Source organism: Copadichromis virginalis, linkage group LG5 (assembly GCF_057382275.1).
Source record: "Copadichromis virginalis isolate Kocher_CV1m ecotype Utaka linkage group LG5, C_Virginalis_male_GT1.1, whole genome shotgun sequence".
NCBI lineage: Eukaryota > Metazoa > Chordata > Actinopteri > Cichliformes > Cichlidae > Copadichromis > Copadichromis virginalis.
This window is the reverse complement of record NC_140622.1, coordinates 8,434,395-8,454,666: the sequence shown is the minus strand read 5'-3', so window position 1 is coordinate 8,454,666 and position 20,272 is coordinate 8,434,395. Positions and strand designations below refer to the sequence as shown.

The 20,272-nt window shown below is 42.6% G+C and overlaps 3 protein-coding genes across 4 annotated transcripts in view; 1 reads left to right on the top strand and 2 right to left on the bottom strand.

The window, feature by feature from the left end:
- Positions 1 to 447: 447 nt before the first annotated feature.
- Positions 448 to 4,882, bottom strand: srsf6b (serine and arginine rich splicing factor 6b). 2 transcript variants are annotated; one of them, XM_085455731.1, is made up of 6 exons: positions 4,670 to 4,882; positions 3,812 to 3,954; positions 2,407 to 2,528; positions 1,896 to 2,098; positions 1,662 to 1,724; positions 448 to 1,291 (listed from the first exon to the last, which is right to left on the bottom strand). In XM_085455731.1, the coding sequence occupies exons 1-6, from the start codon at positions 4,774 to 4,776 to the stop codon at positions 913 to 915; spliced, it is 1,017 nt and encodes a 338-aa protein (XP_085311857.1). In that variant the 5' UTR covers positions 4,777 to 4,882; the 3' UTR covers positions 448 to 912. The 2 variants fall into 2 exon arrangements, with proteins under 2 accessions (XP_085311857.1, XP_085311858.1); XM_085455732.1 differs by having other exon boundaries at positions 2,407 to 2,525.
- Positions 4,883 to 5,110: 228 nt separating this feature from the next.
- On the bottom strand, positions 5,111 to 8,938 carry acot8 (acyl-CoA thioesterase 8). The gene is made up of 6 exons (XM_085455730.1): positions 8,701 to 8,938; positions 7,660 to 7,796; positions 7,228 to 7,453; positions 6,259 to 6,416; positions 5,977 to 6,168; positions 5,111 to 5,403 (listed from the first exon to the last, which is right to left on the bottom strand). The coding sequence occupies exons 1-6, from the start codon at positions 8,898 to 8,900 to the stop codon at positions 5,285 to 5,287; spliced, it is 1,032 nt and encodes a 343-aa protein (XP_085311856.1). The 5' UTR covers positions 8,901 to 8,938; the 3' UTR covers positions 5,111 to 5,284.
- A 2,246-nt stretch (positions 8,939 to 11,184) lies between these two features.
- phactr3b (phosphatase and actin regulator 3b) overlaps positions 11,185 to 20,272 on the top strand; it is a 60,179-nt gene continuing 51,091 nt past the window's right edge. The window contains exon 1 of the mRNA XM_085455725.1: positions 11,185 to 11,466. Within this exon, the coding sequence (XP_085311851.1) occupies positions 11,358 to 11,466 (109 nt within the window). The 5' untranslated portion in view covers positions 11,185 to 11,357. The remainder of the gene's footprint in view (positions 11,467 to 20,272) is intronic.

Below are 20,272 nucleotides of genomic sequence, written 5' to 3'. Positions count from 1 at the left end.
ATACAAATCATCTACTGATGGAAATGTTGGCCGTTCCATCCCTGGCTGCTCCAGTCTGTATCCCAAAGTATCCTTGGGCACAATACTGAACACAAGTTGAATGTGGGAAAGAAAGTTAGAGAAGGAAAACGTTAGATAGAAAGCCCTTAGATGTAGGAAGGGTGCTTGTATGAATGTGTGTGAATGACGCATGTTGTATAAAGTGCTTTGAGTGCATGAGTAGAAAAGTGCTATATAAAAGTTCATTTTATAAAGCAGTTGCTTATTGCTATGTGATAGCCTCTAGCAGATTTGGAGGTAGACTCCAGGTGCCTTATTCGTGGTAAAACAAGAGACAGATTTATCTGTGAGGATTTCTCTTTTTTTTTTTTTTTTTTTTTTTACACAAACTAGCTTCAAATGAATGAATATTAGTAAATAAAAAAATTAAATAAATATTGTTAAACATTAACAAAAAACAGCAGAGCTTGTTCTTTTTATTCTGTTATTTTATTACAATATAACATTACAAATAAATGATGTAGACTGTTTAAAAAGGACTGGGGACTTTAAAAGGCAAACAGCTAAAAAAAAACAACCATCACAAACCATGCAAATGTATTCATTACAAAAGTATTAGTTGGGACTGAAAAAATATGAAGCAACTTTCGCTGCTGCTGTCAGCGGTTCGACTCAAATTGTACATTTGGACTTCACTAAAGAGAGAAATACTGTCACGTAAAGAGTTTCATCTAATAACTATTTAATTTAACAGAAAATACAAACGAAGAAACAAAAAAAAAAAAAAAAAAAAAAGACTGTCAAGAAAAGACAGATTTATAGATTCCACAGCCTCCCAGTTTGTGCCAGAAGATTGAAACCTTTCTGCTTCTGTAAACACCTCAGACAGGCCTGAGATTGTCAGAGATCCAATCAATCCTGCGAGGCCGATCTGGATCGAGAGCGAGACTTGGAGCGGGAGGCGGAGTGCTTGGCAGGGGACTTGGATGCCTCCTTGCTCGGGGGTGATTTGGAGGTATGTTTCTCTCCCCTACTCTCTGAACGGGACCTTGATCGGCTTCGTGACTTCTTACTGGACGACTTCTCCTTGGAACGACTCCGGGATTTGCGCGTGGCTTTGACTTTGGATGAGCTCTTGGAGCGAGACTTCCGAGTGCTGCTCTTGGAGGGACTGTGAGATTTGCGAGTGCGAGACTTCTCTGGAGATTTAGAACGGGAGTTCCTCTTGGATCTGGAATGCGACTTCCCCTCTGACCTGGAGCGAGATCGCCCTTTGCTGCGTGACCGAGACCTGCAACACACACACACACACACACACACACACAGAGAGAGGGAGAGGAATAATTCATCACCAACTTGGTCTGGTCCCTGCACACCATCAACTACCAGGTTTCAGGACTGAGATGTAGTAAACAATCACAGTAACTGGGTACTTTGGCTTTCTCTGACACCATATTTCCTTAATAACATGACAAAAACATGACTTCCTGCTGCTGAAAAGTTAAAAAAACTGAACAGATGAAGAAGCAGTCCACATGAAAATGACAAATGGGTTTGCCGTCTTCGTCAAAGTGGAACCACTAAAATTAAAACGGCTGCTGAAAAGACAAAAAGCTAAATATGCTTAAAGCATGAGACAAAGCCATTCAAACGTAACTGACCGTGAGCGGGACCTGGACGAGCTTCTACTTCTGCGGCTGTGAGAGCGCCGTCTGCTACGAGACCTGTGGGTTCGAAAGTAAAAATAACTTTAAAGTGGACGTGGAAATCTGCTCACCACCAACATTACGTGTTAAGTTTAAAATAATCCTTAATTATGCTGTACAGCAATTACAGATAAAACATAAGAAAAGTGAACAAACAATAAGCATGAAAAAAATATAAGCCTCACTTACCTGGATCTGCTGCCAGAATATGAGCGTCGGCGGCGAGGTTTGTCTTCCACCAGACGAATCTTCCTTCCATTAATATCAGTGCCGTCCAGTTTTTCCAGAGCTCGTTTCATGTCTGAACGGGAACGAAATTCGATGACGCCCTCGTTGGCCCGTCCTTTATGAGCGTCAGCATAGGTTACTTCACCCGCCTGCCTCATAAAGTCCTATGACACAAATAAAAACATGACTCTGAAAATGACTGTGGCTAGTTGTGGATGACATGTGGCACGTTAGCTCTATCTACCACTGGACATTATTAAGCTGTTCCCACACAGGAAGCAATTTGCTTGTTGCACATCGATTTGAAACTGAAGTTTGGTTGTTCGTGTAGCAGCCAATCAAATCTCAAAACAGATTCATCCTGTAGGTGGTTAGGTCCAGGCTAATTTTTCTTTCTTGCAAGGGCAACTGCCATCCTCTGCTGACATGCAGAGGTGGTCAGGAAAAGGAGACAGGAGATACAAAGTCTCACCTTAAGGTCCTGCCAGCTGCACCTGCTGGACAGGTTCTCCACAATGAGGCGGTGTTCAGTGCGAACAGGTGGCCCGTACTTATCCCTGCCGGTGCGATTCCAACTGCTGTAGCCTCCACCTTCAACAAAGACAGAGAGACTAACATTTCATTCAAGGCCAGAAAACCTCAAAAAAAGGACCAAACTGGCCTAAAAAGATTTACTAGATCACTGCAGACTGAACCTCTCTTGTTTTTGTTCTTAAACCTCCTTCAACTATTAATTATACCATCAACTAATACCTGTGAACCTGTCTTAATTGTGTAAGTGAAGGGGATTAAAGATGCCAGTGGTTTTTAGTATAAATCCCAGAGTCCTATTGATTGTTTTATATGTAGACAGGGATCGCTTAATTTAGCATTTAAAGAACAGAGAAAATGTGCAGCACCCTATGCCCTGTGGACAAGGAATAAAAACCACTTTATTAAGAATTACACAGCAGTTCTTCTCCTTTAGTTGTATTTATTAAACAGCTACAGATTTGCCTAAATATACAAAAAAAAGGATTTTTTATTCTGTCCTTATAAGACACATCTAACGCCTCTTTTTTTCTCTTTATATACTGGGAATAATGTGATGCTTGATTCTTGCTGTTGAAGCTGTTTTAGAGTCTACAGTTTAAATATAAGGTAAGGCTCTTTCTAAATTTCTTATTTTCTAGTCTTACTGTACAATAAAATATGCCTTGTTCTGAACTCTATCCACTTGAAACTCAATGACACAAACATGAAACCTACCAAACTCTTTTACTACAGAGTACAGGGAGCCAATTCACAGGCTCAAACGCGTGTTGGCTCGATCCTCTGCGACATGTCTTGCGTCAGTAAAACCAACAGGATTCCTCACCATCACCCTGGTCTATTGGAAAAGGGTGCTGTCATCACGGCTTCCGGTTATGTCAACCAATGGTCAAAGGGCAAAGGTCACACACACATTTCAAGGGAGAAAACCCAGGCCAAACAGGTCAGGCAGTCATCGTTACCCTCATTGGACTCGGACCCAGCCCGCAGTGGACTCTTTCAAATTGAAACATCAAGCACTGTGTTAATGTCGACTTCAAATTGAATACATCGTAGCTTCACAAGTCTTACCTTTTCTTTAATCACTGTTACTCATTGGATTTTAATACAGTTCTCTTTACACAAAGGCACAATGGATTTGAGTGCTAATGGGAATAGACGTGTAAATTAGCAATGTGTATGGCAGGGCATGTCACATGTGTACAGGCAGCTTCAGTGAAACTCATTTAATTCTTTGCTTCAAGAGTCAGTGCAAGTGTAGCTCACGTTAGTTAGCACAAACGTGTAAGAACCCCACGTCTGTATGACAATCATGCTTTGCTCTCAATCAGACGTGTTCAACTTACTACGTCCCCCATAGCCATATCCGTCTCTCCTGGGTCCACGGGCATGCTCGATAACGACCCGCTCTCCACAAAGTTCCTTTCCATTCAGCTCATACACAGCATCATCAGCATCTCGCATGTCCTCAAACTCGACAAAGCCGTACCTAAGAATCAGTGTGCAGGAGTCAAAACAATGGCAAACACTAGCCATTAATATCATTACCAATTAATGCAAATGATTCATAATTAACTCTAAAGACTGTCTAATATGGTAAACTTTTAATCAGCGGCTAAGAGAACTGCTTTCCAATTTAAAAATCCTGGTGCTCCTGTCAAACTTTACAAGCATGGGAATAAAGGGATTTGGGAAGCTATGGCAATTAATCTAGGAATATTTCTGTAAAGTTTATCATAGACTCTGACTCTATCTGATCTGATTTGGTAATTATATGCAATCTATTTCTCTAATACAGCAATTATCTAAAACTTACACTTAACTATTATATTTGTGCTCAGCAGCCTTTCTGTTTTGTAGGCATATAACCAGAATACAACCAGCTGGCAGCCAGCTGATAGAGTCCCCTTGTTTGCGCTCACTGACAAATTCTCATTTAAACTGATGATTGACCCTGTAGCGTTTCCCAAGCAGCTAGTGTAATGTTAGCGAAGAAAAATTAGCTAAAAGTACCAAAAGCAGAGCTTTGTAAAACTTAAATGACAAAAGACAGGACACTGTACCGCAAATTCAACTTTTAGCTGACATTAGCGCGGTTAGCACCGCACACTGTCCCTACTAGGGCATCAACTCTCGGGGTTAACATTAAAATAACATCAAGCTAGCTCACTAGCTAGCAGCTAAGAAAGATGAGACGGTCTTACCCATTTTTCAGGTCGATCTCTAATAATTTGCCATAGCCACTAAAAAACCTTTGAATATCTTTCTCTCGAACATGGTAGCTAAGTTTGCCAACATAGACCCGAGGCATGCCTGAAAATATTGGGCAGAACAAGTTAAACACAACTTGTTTGGAGCTACACACAGGCCTAGGCGACGCTCGAGGTTAGACTTCCGGAAAAAACAACTTCAGAATAAAAGCTGACGAAAATGTAGGCACAAAGTACACACTTCAGTTTTGTGTGTGTGAAGCTTGTACATAAGACCTGTGCGGTACCTTCACACTGTACATGTCTCTTTTGACTTATGTGAATATTCAAGTCTTTGCCTTGATAAGGAGAATTTCCTGTAGGAATATGAATGAAGGATTGAATCATGTTTATGTGTGAGAATGAAGGCATTTCTCAAACAAATGACAAGCGTGCATCCATTACAACTATTTTAGTCTTTATTGACGGAAAATACATTTATTAAAAAAAAAAAAAAAAAAAATCATGCTTTCATATATTAATTTTTAAACGTTTAGAATTCTTTTGCTAATCATATAATTAGATTATACAAATAAATTAGGGTTTCAAAAGGAAACACATAAAGTATCCCTATAATTTGCTGGGCTCAGTGACTGGTTTCACTCTCAGGACACCCTCCTGGGAACATGAGGCAGCCAGCATCCCATCTCTTCTCCACATTCGGCCCTGCACCAGTCCCCTGCTGCTCCCTGTAGGGCACAAAACAGAAAGTCATTTCAGGAATGGACAAAAGGACAAGCAAAGCATAAACAAATACAAAGTCTTTGAAAGTTAGAACCAAATACACAACAATCATCATCACTGATGATGGTACTCAAAAATACTACTGTTACATTAATACTACTTAAGATAAGATTTTATTGGTTCCACAACGGGGAAATTTCAAGGTTCAAGGTTCTTTATTCGTCACATGCATAGTTATGGGGTGTAACAATAATCATGCACTGATGAACTATCTATCTATCTCCCATGACAACAAATTATAACAAAGAAAAGCTAAAAACAATATTTAATCTAATAAAAATGAAACACATACCATGTGTTCCCAGGGACAGAAAAACAAAGACTGCTTTTCAAACGAGTTCAAGCTACTAGTTTGAATAATGCAGGACATTACTTGTGGACTTTGTTTCAAAATAAAAACAAAGTGCTTACCTAAGAAAACAGTGAAGCTGGAAACATGACCGGTCATATTCTGATGTTAAAAACATATGCTTTACTGTGTTCTGCATTCGTTCTTGAGATGTGACCAACATACTGACCTGCCCATGGGCTCTCACACTCGTACAGCATCCACTCATCACTGCGGAACGTGCTGTGGAACCACATGGAGTGGTCGAGCGAGGCGGCGAACTTGGCCCTGTACTCTGGGTAAGGCAGCAGCACTGTGCCCAGCAGAGCAAAGTCTGACACATAAGCAGCAACACAGCAGTGTAGCTTCATGTTACCTTCCCCTACGCAAACACACAACAAAAACAGCTTAGCATGTACCATACGTCTTACTCTGATCTCAAACACGAGGCAGGATGACAATGATATTTTACCAATATGTCCTCGTGCTCGCCCCCAAAACAGCCTTCTTGGTTGCTCTGGACCCAGTCTGTAAAAGTGTGCTGGGTTGACTGGTTTTATCTCAATGGGGACTTCATTAGCCAGCAGTTTTTTCAGGCCTTTCTTTGCCTCCTCTGCCAGGTCAGGTTTACTGCAAAACAACCCACAGACAGAGAGAAAACACAGTTATATGTTTGCTTTATTTATTCTAACTGCAGTTCTTTAGTAATGCATAATAGCAGTGTTAGCAAAACTGTTGTTTTAAACAATAATAATAAGTTTTACATTTTTTGATGTCTATGAACTTCAAGATTTTTGACTTCAAAAATAAAATGCTAGTGTGGTTTCTCCTGATTAATGATCCTAATCCATGAAGTTTGCATAATAAATAAAGTGAAGTTTTATATGATTATAACTAAAGTGAATACAAAAAACCCCACAGGGTACCTGAAACTAGACAGATGGATAATGACAAATTTAGCAGACTTTATAGCTGGACTGAGATATTAGTGTTGTAAACAACAGCTTAACCAACAGTTAAATCTAAGTTTTAATCAGCTGATATGTGTCGTAGGAGAAACAACACAATCTGGACTTGTCCAAGCGAAAAAGCTCTTGTTAGCACTTCCTCTCAGCTCCTTACTGTATACACCTGCAAACAAAGACACAATGCAGAAAGAAAACAGTGAAGCTGGAAACATGATTATAGATGATTATATAAGTTAAAAAAAAAAAAAATAGAAACTAAAGCGATCTGCAATAGTGTCGTTTACAAGACTGCTCCTTGACACAAAGTTTTGGTCAGTGTGACTTTAGAGGCCATTCTGCCTGAGGAAGCCTCAAAGGTGCCTAAAATTTACAGAAAACAGTGACTTGGAATGTTATTTTATATAACTTTAAGCACAATGTGGATCAGACGAAGGCACAGTCTAATCCACAATAATAAATAAAGTCAATGCTACCTGAGGTAATGGTGAATAAGTTCCTCCACGGTGAGGAGGTCTTCAGGCGGAGGGACCACTGGCATGGGGAACTGGTGCTGCAGGGGGCTGGGCTGCAGTGTTTGGAAGGAGGCTTGGCAGATTAGTATGGGCTGTCCATGCTGGATGGCCTTCACAGAGCGCACGGTGAAGCTGCGGCCGTCTCGCGTGCGGTCCACCTGGTAAAGCACCGGAACCTTTGGATCACCTGGAAAACACCAAGAACAGTAAAGTGCTATCATAACTGACTGAAAATGAAAACAGGTGCACATTTGCTTGTACAGGAAAAGAAGAGGAGATGAAGCTATTTAAGCCCATCTGTATGCTGTCTCTTTCTCTCTGTCTTTGCTGACTTCCAAATGGATTCTTTGTAATGTTATTCTTTCATCACCGAGGAAGTTCAGCTCATCTTACCTGCTCGGACAAAGTAGCAGTGCAGGGAGTGGGCGTACAGGCTGTCGCTCACAGACTTGGCCGCAGCCACCAGGGCCTGGCCAACTATCTGACCTCCAAACAGACGCTGAGTGCGGGGCACCCAGTGGTGGGTCCCCCTGTGGGAACAGAGGATACACTGCTGAAAGGTAATCAGGCAAATGCTTATAAAAGGTGAACTGAACTTACCACAGGACGTAAAGAAAATTTGTGTTTGGTGGATTATTTTATTTATATACCATTTGAAATCCTGTTTATTTCCCCTTAAATGGTGCCACATTTGGATCTATCATCTTTCGCCTCCGTTGATGACAAGCCTAGCTTTTCCAGTGAGGGAGACGCTGCCCCACACCATCATACTGCCTCCACCAAAAGCTGGTGCAGCAATCAGTGTAGTGTTCTCTACATCTTCTCCACACTTTGACCCTATGATCCCGTTGCTGTCGCAGAATATGAACTCATTGCTGAACATAACTTTCCTCCCAACACGTTCTCATCCCAATGTCTAACATACCGACGCAATGTGCCAAATCGTCGGCATGAGAGCCAAATATTCCACATAACAGGGCGCGCATCCCCTGTTATATGGAATATTTGGCCTTAAATTTGGAGTTGGTACTAGGGCTCCATCCAGATAATGCGGCAGCTTGGTTTTGTGGAAAACAGGCTTGAAGTTGTCCTATGCATACTTTCAATAAAGGCCATAATTTCGTTGTACATGTACAATGACAACAAATGCCTATTCCATTGATTCCTAATCAGTCAAACGTGGCGTGCTTAGAGCAGACACCTGCTGACCGCTGTAGGAGGGTCCATGCTCACAGGTGCTGCTTGCTAATCAGGAGCCAATCAGGTCCCTGGTTGTCAACACCTGTGGTACCAGAAGCTCAAAAAGAGTCAGCAGCAGATAGAGAAGGTTTGGGAGGTCGCTGCCTACAATGACGTGTTTTAAATATTACCTTCCTGTTGTATACCGAGCGGGGACCAGTGCACATCAAACAGCGAGCTGCAGTGGAAACTTACCGGTACAGGTCGACATCCAGCTTCTCCAGGTTTAAAACGCTGGTGAGGAGGACGCTTTTCAGGTCCTGCTGATACTGAGAGTTACGGCTCTGCGAAACTTCATCTTGTTCTGATTTCAGTGCCTCATTAGCTTCCAGAATTTTGTTTTTATCGATTAAACCGCTATTTTCATGACATCCGCCGAGTTCTTTCTCCGCCATGTTTGTTTGGAAACTTCTTCTACACTGTAAAAGGAAAAAATGGTGAAAAGTTCATAACTGCCACCTAGCGTTGGGACAAAACACAGACATTTACTACTACCATTAAAGTACCAAAGTTTCTCAGCACTTGAATTGGATCCATTTATTTTGCACTTTTGCAAAGACACGGATCGGGTATAACATTATGAACGCCTGACTAATATTGTGTTGGTTCCCTCTTTTTGCCCTGACCCATCGAGGCATGGACTCCTCTAGACCCCTGAAGGTGTGCTGTCGTATCAACACTAAGGTGTCTATATTGTGATTAGAAAATTAACCACCTGACTGGTTCACTGCATATTTGTGCAGCGTTTATATAGCAGGTCTTCCTTTACATTGTTAATGTTGTAGTGTGTTATCATTGGCATATGGCAAAATATGTAAATGAGTGTCTGAGAACAACATGTTTATTGATTTGAGTTTTACTCTGACGGCATTTTGAAGGGAACGTCTTAATAAGGAGGAAACAATACGTCTCTTACTTGTCGAGGAGTTATCAGTCTTCTTAGCTGTGCTTGAAACAGTCAGAGCAGAATAATGATTTTCCTTTACCAGTCATTCTGGTCATATTATGGCATTTACAGGGATGGCGTTAGGGACACTCGTGGACAGTTTAAAGTATTTACAGTTGGTTTACTGTTTTCATTTCTAAATTTGGTAAGCAGTCACAAGATAGTAGGTTTTAGTATACATTCGCAAACAGTTTCCAGACCTTTACAGACTGTTGTTAAAGAAAATTAGATAAATGAGAGACTACACAGTGTTACCCTCTCTAGAGGGATTTGAGACTGCCATCAAATTCCAAATAGTCTTTAACAAAAATTATTTAAACACTTGACATACTTTGTATTGTGAATAAAATATGAGTTTTTAAGATTTGCAAATTATTGCATTGTTTTTATTTACATTTTACAGTGTGCAGTGTCTTTGTACCTTTCATCAACTCAATAAATCCAACTATCAGCTTTTTATTAAAATTTGTCGTCTGTTTGTGGTTTTAAATTAAAATTAAATTATTAGTTAAATTTTAGTTTAGAAATTCCATAAAACTGTCATCATTAATTAAATATCGTATATACAGAAATCGAGCAGCAGGCCAGAGACGCAGAGATGACTATCAGGAAATGTGCATCATCTGTGTTGAGTCAGCGACATGTATCCACAACTCTTCAAAAGCTGTACCAAAAGAACAATTTTCTGTGTGTGTGCAGTTAACCTGATATTTAATCTTTTCAAAAACGATTTGTAAAAAACAAAAAGGTTCTTGCTAAATGTGAAGACTTTGTGCACTGTTGCAATCTTGAGTTGAAACTGATTTTTTTTTATGTTGCTGTTGACTTTGACTTTAAAGTGACTGATTGTTTAAGGTTGACTGTTTTTGTTGAAAAAAAAAAATTTGTTCACTGCAGGAACCATGACTGAGTCAAGTCTATAAACTACAGTTTTCAGTGTGTCATTTGGGAGAAACATTTTCCCAAATGTACTTTACATTATACCTGCATGTTATGTTTTTGTTTTTTTTTTACTTTGCTTTGTTGATGGAAATGTGTTGATAACATGTTATACTCATAAGACCAACCTTTTTAATACATAATCACCAGTGATAACTGCCATTTCAAACCCAAAGCTGAAGTATCTCACATGTAATAGTGTTACGTCTGTGTTAATGACTTTGGCCATGGCAGTGAACTGAAAACGATGTCTCTGGCACTGATGTCAAATTCTGACTGCTATGCACTGCCTCTCCTCCTTATATTCAGATGTATTTGGTGCTTAAAGTGATTCAAGCGTTGATCTGAAGTATTAAGGAGAGAACAGCGCAGCAGACTTCAGAGGGATCGAGCAGCACAAACTATGAATTTAACCAACATTGACATGGTTTGCATGAACTGGACAGAAGGCTGAAACCAAAGCATGGATTCAGACGAAGACTCCATTAAGAGGCTGCCCATTTTCAGCTGATACCAAGCAGGCCATGACTCTGATGCTGCCTTCAGAGGCTGTAGGATCTATTGCTTTCAAATGTGGCCTGATATTTAAGACATTAAAGGGCAAAGAAAAAACACTAAAAGGCACAAGCCTTTCTTACCAAATTGCACAAACCGGGACTGCAACAGAGGACAGATTTAAATGGAGTTCTTTATTATATGAATTTGAATCAATATTGCGCTTTCCTAGTTTTATTTACCACTCAAATTCACTTACTACCTGTTAACGTTGCTGATTTTGCGAGCAACACCTGAAGGCGCCATGATGCTGCGCGCGTAATGGATTTCCCCAGCGCTGCTGCTTTTCGGGGACCAGGAGCTGCAGCTGCAGCACTCCGACCACATTTAATCCGCACCACCTCTTGATGCCGGTGACCTTGGCTGACGGAGATCGCCCCTTTCAGTCTCGTGTCGCCGTCTTGTTTTCACCATGGCATCATCGGATGGGCTGGAGGAGGACTGTGTGTTGCAGCGGGGAAGATCTCAGAGTGACCCGAGCAGCATCACCGAGGTCCGCCTGGGTGAAGCGCACAGAGCAGGTAAGAGGAGGGGGGGCGGTAATCCGACTGCTTGTTGGACATGTGTCAGCTGTCTCATTTACTGCTGCTTCACGCGGTCGACTGGGTAGGCGTGACATCACGGAGTCCGGGCTCGCCCGCATCCAGTCACGCAGACTGCACCCGTGGTGGTCCCACTTCATTTGTGTGCTTGTGTTGTAAACGTGCGTCATTTACTACCCAGTGCTCGCTCTGGCTGTGAGAAGTAGGCCTTCTGTGTGGCTGCCTTTAAAATATCAACCACACCGTAATGAAGCAGGCTATGATGGGTTTTTTCCCCCACTAGTGTCATGCAGGTCATATGTAGAGTCCCCCTTTTTAAGCATTGCACTGATTTTATCCCAATAATGGCATCCAGACTTGTAACATCAGCTCCTCATTGCCCAAATCTCCTTCACATCATCAGGCTGTGACATCTTTGAATAAACACGATGTCATGATGTAGAACTGGGTGTTCTCTCTGTCCTCCCCCTCACTATTCTCGCTCTCTTATTTCTGCATTTGTGAACGAGGTGTGTGCTTGCAGCATGGGGGCACACAAGTTGCTATCACACATGGACTGCAGTGTGTTGAGCCGAAGCTGACGAGAGTGCTGGTTGTGTATTTGGCTGTTTCCATGGTGATCTAAATGGCAGAAGGCAGCGCTTGGCTCTCCAACTGTGAGACGACATGGTGTTTGTCTGTCTGCTCCACACTGGTGATGTACAGCAGCCAGCAATTCAAAGCGAAATGCCACTTAGGCCGTGAGTTGTGCTTATTCGTGAGGTGGGATTCGCAGTTCCACCGGGAGTCTGTGGGAAGGCGTTCACTGTTGCTGTGTAGATGTGAAGCAGGAGTCATAAAAATGTTCTGCTTTCAAAGGTACTGAGCGACAGACTCATGTGAAAGTGTGTTGGATGATTATTTGCAGGCTGGAAGCACAATGCTGTTTGTTTGCCAGCAGTACATTCAACTGGTTTCAGGTAAACGGCAACCTCAAGGTCCGAAAACTGAAGCCAACACGGAAGTGCCAAACACTACACTTCCTCTAATGGCCACTAGAGGCTGGCTTCTGGAATGAGTCAATCCTCAGATGATAAAATGTACAACTTTACATGTTTACAGCCTCACACTTAAAAGCTTTTGGCCGTTATGAATATTTCCCCTTTGTAACAGCTGTGTGGAGGGTGATTTTTCTTTAAAAAAAAAAAGAGTCATCCATCTCGATACTGTTAATGCTTAAAGTTAAGGGTGTGGCCATTTTGATTGTTTGCTAACATGGGCAGCTAGCTGGTTACTGAAATGAACTCTTGGCCATATTTATGGTGGTACCTTGCCCCTAACCCCTCCACCACTCCACAGTGATTATGCATAGAGGTTTAAACCATTTTTTTCCTGCACCAGGCCATGAACATGGCTTTTAATGCTGTGAAGTTGGGCATTTCAATGAGGGAGTCCTTGGGGTTTGACTTGCTTTTGGAGTCAGCATCAAGTTGCCATTAGATGAAATGCTGTCTTTGTATGTTCTGCGTTGGCTTCATTCCAGAGGCTGTTGCTCAGCGGCTCCAAAAATCCAGAAATATTGCATGGCATCATTCAAAATGGCAATGTTGGGACTTGGAAATACAAATTCCAAAAGCAATGCGTGCCTACATACACCCATCTTTTATATACGGTCCATGGTTTCACAGCCAAAGTGATGAGTGCAGGCATTGATGCTGCTGTATCTCTACAAATAAGAGGCTCAGTTACTGAATCACAAGTGTGGGGGTTGCAGTATAATGCACATGACAGGATTCATTCATCTTGTGGCATGCATGCCACACTTTCATTTTCACCAGTGTGTGATGTTACAGTCTGTTTGAACATTGGACTCCTTCAGCTGGCTGTCTTTAGAGAAGGAGAGCCACAGCAATGCTGCAGAAAAGGATGTTCAAGTTCTCTCGCTGGCGGCGAATACCGTTGTGTTCATGCCTTCGGTTTCTACTGCTTGTCACGTTGTTGTGGTTGTTATAGTTACGTAACAGCGTTGGTGTATATGTGAAACTCTAAGGCATCACTGGCAGGGTTGTCCTGTCATATGCCGCTTATTACCATTTTTATCTAAATGTCAAATAGGCTCAGATCTCATTTCATCTCATCTCTGAAGCACTGTGGCAGATTTCTCCCCAAAAGCTGGACATTTCCAGTGCAGCATTAGACAGACAGAGCTCAGGCAATGCAGCAAGTGCAAACCTGCCTGTCCTGTTCCTCCCCCACTTCTCCATCCCCTCAGATCGGTGCTAACCCTTTCCGAGCCCCCTACTGCGGCTTTGATCCTTCTACTTGAAGAATCCTATCCATTAGAGGGGAGGGAAAGGGGAGTGACAGATCACTGATGGTGGTATTATCACAGCACCCAGCTGGGCAATGTCAAACTGAATCAGCTGCACAATCGACCGGACTTAATACAAATGACTTCTTACAATGTAAACATTTCCTCTGAATTACAAGGTTGTAACCAGAAATGGAAAATCACTTGCCATTTGTGCTTAGTCCTCACTCAGTGCTTTTAGCATCTGCTAAGCACTGAAGACTGATTTAACCCAAATACTTGTTACCCTGAAGTTTAAAGGTTGTCAGACAGGTCTTTGCTTTACCAACTAGTCAGCAGGCTGAGAACAGAACAGCATGCCATGTATTAAAATCTCTCCCTATGGACTTCGTTAAGTGGTGATAAGCAGCCGCCTTGATCAGCCCATAGAGGTTACATCATTGTCTCTGCTAGAGATGGTGCAGAACAATATGTGCCGCCAAAAACATTGTAGCCCAAAGGTGGATTCAAATTCAGGGTGTACAGGGACAGGGTGGAGCAACAGTTTGACAACCCTCGGAGTATGTGGCAGGGACTAAACACGATCACAGACTTTAGAGGGAAAACCAGCACACCGCAGACCACGGCCTCTCTGTGTGAGGATCTAAACGTATTCTACGCTAGATTCGACACAGCGAACACCATGAGACCGGACAGTGTGCGCACCGCGGATGACGTCAGTGCGCACACTGTGTCTGAGGAGGATGTGTGGAAGTGCTTCGGGAAGGTGAACGCACGCAAAGCTACTGGTCCGGACGGGATTCCCGGCCGCGTCCTCAGGTCATGCGCGGCTCAGCTGGCTGGAGTGTTCACACACATCTTCAACCTTTCCCTCTCTCTGTCTGTAGTCCCAGCCTGCTTCAAAATGGCCACCATCGTCCCTGTACCCAAATCCTCCACCATCTCCTCATTGAACGACTGGCGACCTGTAGCCCTGACCCCCATCGTAAGCAAATGCTTCGAGAAGCTGGTCAGGGACTTCATCTGCTCTGCACTACCCGACTCACTGGACCCTCTACAGTTTGCATACCGCCACAACAGGTCCACTGATGATGCCATAGCCCTGACACTACACACTGCCCTGTCACACCTGGAGAAGAGAGACACGTATGTGAGGATGCTGTTTGTAGATTACAGCTCAGCATTCAATACCATCGTTCCCTCGAAGCTGGACAGGAAACTGCAGGATCTAGGACTGAGCAGCTCCCTCTGCAGCTGGATCCTTAGCTTCCTGTCTGACAGACGCCAGGTGGTCAGACTGGGCAGCATCACCTCATCCCCCATCACACTGAACACTGGTGCTCCACAGGGGTGTGTACTGAGCCCTCTCCTATACTCACTCTACACCTACGACTGCACGGCCACTAACAGCTCCAACATCATTGTGAAGTTTGCGGACGACACTACAGTGGTGGGTCTTATCACCAACGGTGATGAGACTGCTTACAGGGAGGAGGTCAGCGCCCTGACCCACTGGTGTCAAGACAACCATCTCACCCTCAACGTCGCAAAGACAAAGGAGTTGATAGTGGACTTCCGGAGGTGCAGAGAAGTACACACCCCCATCACCATCAACGGCGCTGCTGTGGAGAGAGTGAGCAGCTTCCGGTTCCTTGGAGTACATCTGGCTGAGGATCTTACGTGGTCAGTACACACAAACAAAACAGTGAAGAAGGCGCAGCAGCGCCTCTTCTTTCTCAGGAGACTGAAAAGATTCGGCATGAGCCCCCGCATCCTCAGGACCTTCTATCACTGTGCTATTGAGAGCATCCTCACTGGATGCATCACCACCTGGTATGGCAACAGCACCGCCTACAACTGCAAAGCTCTCCAGCGAGTAGTGCGGTGCTCTGAACGGATAATTGGAGGTGAGCTTCCCTCCCTCCAAGACATCTACAGGAAGCGGTGCCTGAGGAAAGCGGGGAGGATCATCAAGGACTCCAGTCACCCCAGCCATAAACTGTTCAGACTGCTTCCATCAGGAAGGAGGTTCTGCAGCATCCGGTCCCGTACCAGCAGACTGAGAGACAGCTTCTTCCATCAGGCCATCAGACTGCTGAACATGTCATAGACACCTCAGCTTCACTACTGGAACTTCAACATTATGCACTCCACACTGTATATAAATGCCACTTGTTTTGCACATATTCAACTCTGTATATTTTATATATTTTATTATTATTATTATTATTATTATTATTATTATTATTTTTTTTTTTTTACTATTTAATTTGTAAAAATGTGTATACACACACACACACACACACACGTAGGAAAATATTTAGTATACACATCCAGAAATGCATACACTATTATATATTGTACATATATTTATTAGTTTCAGGTTGGCCATTCTTGTATTTTGCTCGTTTGTGTTGTTGTGTTTGCACATCTCTGTTGCTTGTGGGGCTCGCACACAAGAATTTCACTCGCATGTGCTGTGCCAGTGTGCCTACACATGTGATGTGACAATAAAAGTGATTTGATTTGATTTGATTTGAAATTCACATTTTGGCATTTACACTAAGAGTCAAAAGTTTGGACATACCTTCTCATTTAATGTTTTTTCTTTATTCCATATTGTAGATTCTCACTGAAGGCATCAAAACTATGAATGAACACATATGGAATTATGTAGTAAAACAGCCACCCTTAGCTTTGATTCCTGCTTTGGACACTCGGCATTCTCTCGATGAACTTCATGAGGTCGTCATCTGAAATGGTTTTCCAACAGTCTTGAAGGAGTTCCCAGAGATGGTCAGCACTTGTTGGTTCTTTTGCCTTCACTCTGCGCTCCATCTCATCCCAAACCATCTATATTGGGTTAAGGTCAGGTGACTGTGGAGGCCAGGCCATCTGGTGCAGCACTCCATCACTCTTCTTCTTGGTCAGATAGCCCTTACACAGCCTGGAGGTGTGTTTGGGGTCGTTGTCCTGTTGAAAAATTAATGATGGTCTAACTAAATGCAGGATGCTGTGGTAGCCATGCTGGTTCAGTGTGCCTTCAGTTTTGAATAAATCCCCAACAGTGTCACCAGCAAAGCACCCCACACCATCACACCTCCTCCACCATGCTTCACGGTGGGATCCATGCATGTGGAGACCATCCGTTCACCTTTTCTGCGTCGCACAAAGACACGGCAGGTGGAACCAAAGATCTCAAATTTGGACTCATCAGACCAAAGCACAGATTTCCACTGGTGGTGTCCACTCTTTGTTTCTTGACCCAAACAAATCTCTTCTGCTTGTGTTTTTTTCTTAGTAGTGGTTTCTTAGCAGCTATTTGACTATAAAGGCCTGATTCACAGTCTCCTCTGAACAGTTGATGTAGGGATGTGTCTGCTACTGGAACTCTGTGTGGCATTTATCTGTGCTCTAATCTGAGATGCGGTTCCTGAGGCTGGTGTGTGGAGGGGTGTGGTTTGTGGCTCGGCTGCAGAGGACGTGTGGAGTGAGGTCCCAGTGTGGTGTTAGGGGGGAGGCTGACTTGCACACCTGACCTCCATCATCGAATCATGACTCCTCTTTAAAGGATGTTGCCAGACAGGAGGGGAGAGCGGTGTGGCAGCTGGTAAGCTGCTCAGACAGAAAGTGCCTAAACGTATACACAAGAAAACGCATAGCAACGTGCAACACTGTGTGTGTGGGTTCTCATTCGTGCCACGTGATGACTCGGATGAATGTATCCTCAGCAGCAGAGGTGGCTCTTGGTCTTGCTTTCCTGGTGCGGTCCTCATGTGAGCCAGTTTCATCGTAGCGCTTGATGGTTTTTGCGACTGCATTTGGGGATGCATTAAAAGTTTTAGCAATTCTCAATTTCCCTTTAGCTCTACATTTTCATTTTACAGTTTATATTGCTTTTAACTAATCTTGCTAACCGACTAGCTCACGAAATGTTGCATATTTCAAAAGGTAGTCAGTAAATTAAAATAAAATAATGCAGACTTACATACAATAGGCTATTCATATTAATGTACAGAATTCACCTGCTTGCTGCTACTACTGCACATTCACCCAGTGTATATACTATATGTATGTATATATATATATATATATATATATATATATATATAATGTTCTTCCTCTACACCCCCCCCAATTTTTGCACATGTCGAGGAGCGTGTCAGGCCACATTTCACTGTGTGTTATACTTGTATAACTATGCATGTGACAAATAAAGAACCTTGAACCTTGAAATACAAAACTAAAATAGTTTAGTGAGACAAAACTTGCAATGTGTATAGATAAGAAAAGGTTTGCTAGCTGCCTAGCTTAAAGCAGGTAGCATTGTTCAAAATGCAGGCTGAAAAACAATAAATAAAATAATACAGAGTGTTCTCATATAGTTTTCCAATGCTGTGATCAATTGTCAGCAGTGTTTTACAGTTTACCAGATTTACTACCTGCAGTCTAACAGCTGAAGCTTTTTGCTCAACAGGGTTTATTTTTGTAATATTATGAAGCAAGCTGCAAGCAAGTACACACACATAATGTCAACATTGATAATGATAATATATATGATACAGTATTATCATTAAATGTTAGAATTGAACGTATCTTATTAACTGTATTAAGACAGAAAATTCTTTAAGTTAAACGAAGTATTCATTTATGCCAAATGTGATGTGAAGCTTGCTGACACTGTAACATTGCCCTGTCCCTCCCTGCTGTTGCCTTTAGCCTGCAGGAGCCTCTTCCCTTGCTCCCCTCATCTCCCTATTTGAGTCTCTGCTGTTGTACTAATCTGACATGCTGCTCCGACATCAAAGGCTTTCTCCCTGGACTCCTCTGCTGTTCTCGTACACTGCACCCCACCACCATCACACCGCCGCAACCCTCGGTTACTGATGGGCCTCAGTTTAGTCCTCGCATTCAGTCAGAGGCGATGGCGGCAGCCTGATGAGAAGATTAGGATTCTTTTTATTTGAATTCCTCATGTTTTATTAATCAGGAAGCCTTTACATAAGCCGGTTTGTCTCATTCCATATTCACTGCTGTGATTGAGAGGACAGAATAGCAAGCCTGGCACCTGGCAGCTCACTCCTACATGCATGTTGAGCTCAGCGAGGAACGAGTGCTAAATGTCTCCACATGAGTCACTGCACAGCAGCTGCAGTTGGAGATGAGACAGAATAAAAGGTGTGCATAGCTGGAAATAGAAAACAATAAAGCAATGTCACTTCCATTGTCCTCATGTGTGTCTGTGGAAATGTCAGCTGTAACAGCATTTGGCAAGAGCCTTGTCATAAAGTTTTTGGGTTTCTGAAATCCATGTTGTGAACCTGGAAGACGTTTTCTTGTCTTCACTGCATACTTAAATTTCCCCTCTCACAGTCTGTGTGAATTACCCATGGGTATGCGGCTTAGATTTTAACATGAGATACAGAGAAGCATGCAGCTGCAGACTGTTTACCCTAGGTCTATCAGCTAGTTAAAGGATACTTAGATTCTCAGTATCTTACCTTATGTTATTTCACTAATATGATTCTAATATAATATATGAATGAAACTTTGTCACACACAGTGATTGTTACCATCTAGTTGTTTTAAAAAAAGGATTTATTATAAATCACAATTCACGTGCAATGTTCAGTGCTTATTAGGCTTAGTGGTCACCAAAATTTGTATCTCCAACTCACCACAAAATATGGAAGGAAGAATATGAAAAAGTGGCACAGGCTAGCAGATCAATAGATGGACATAGCTACCACCTAATAACACGTTTGTAAAGTGCTGATGTATTGACTACCACCATGTTGGGCTTTTTTTCTTTTGCTTTAAACTAGTACTGATTGCATTTGGTTTAGAGGTTGGCGTGCTCAGTTAAGAGCTAATGCCGGTAAGCTTAGCTGGAAAGATGCGCTGAACAGAAATCAGTACTTTCCTTCCATCTAATTAGTAATAACCACAGGTTGCAAATAAAATGCTGGTAACACCACAAACATGATTGAAAGGTCCAGTTCAGTGAATTAGTGGACGCAAACAGACAGCTGGTGGCTTAGCTGGCAAAGCAGTATTTCCAGTCTATGTCTATACAGGTTTACGCCATGTAGACCTGTGTCTACATGGCGTAAACCTCATTTTCAGAGCATCTAATATCTGCTATTATTTTTTTACCGTGCTGAATTTTGACTGCTTCTTGATTTTGATTGTTTTGTGAGAAGTTCAACTTCTCAGTTCAACTCAACATTAGGTTTATGGTTTTCCAACAGGTGGTAGTACATGGTACCCAGACCTTTTTAGTGCCTATTTGGCTGGGGTTTCAGGCGATCTGAGGCGATCCAAAAATGTGACATCAACAGACTGCATTGGCTAGTCAGTTGCATCACTCCATGAGTGTCTCATTCACAAAAATCTAAACCGCCATTTTTTTAAACCCAGTAAAGAGGGAAATCCATCCATCCATTCATTTTCTTCCGCTTATCCGGGGTCGGGTACCCGGGACAGCAGCCCTAG

What these genes read in the sequence shown, in the direction of transcription:
- srsf6b (XM_085455731.1), bottom strand. Translation starts at nt 4,776, where the DNA reads ATGCCTCGGGTCTATGTTGGCAAACTTAGCTACCATGTTCGAGAGAAA. An exon ending in GCAGCTGGCAGGACCTTAAG is followed by an intron (nt 2,099 to 2,406) that starts GTGAGACTTTGT and finishes TTTGTGTCATAG; the next exon opens with GACTTTATGAGGCAGGCGGG. An exon ending in TATTCTGGCAGCAGATCCAG is followed by an intron (nt 1,725 to 1,895) that starts GTAAGTGAGGCT and finishes TCGAACCCACAG; the next exon opens with GTCTCGTAGCAGACGGCGCT.
- acot8 (XM_085455730.1), bottom strand. Translation starts at nt 8,900, where the DNA reads ATGGCGGAGAAAGAACTCGGCGGATGTCATGAAAATAGCGGTTTAATC. An exon ending in CTGGATGTCGACCTGTACCG is followed by an intron (nt 7,797 to 8,700) that starts GTAAGTTTCCAC and finishes CTGTTCCCACAG; the next exon opens with GGGGACCCACCACTGGGTGC. An exon ending in CTGCTACTTTGTCCGAGCAG is followed by an intron (nt 7,454 to 7,659) that starts GTAAGATGAGCT and finishes GGTGTTTTCCAG; the next exon opens with GTGATCCAAAGGTTCCGGTG.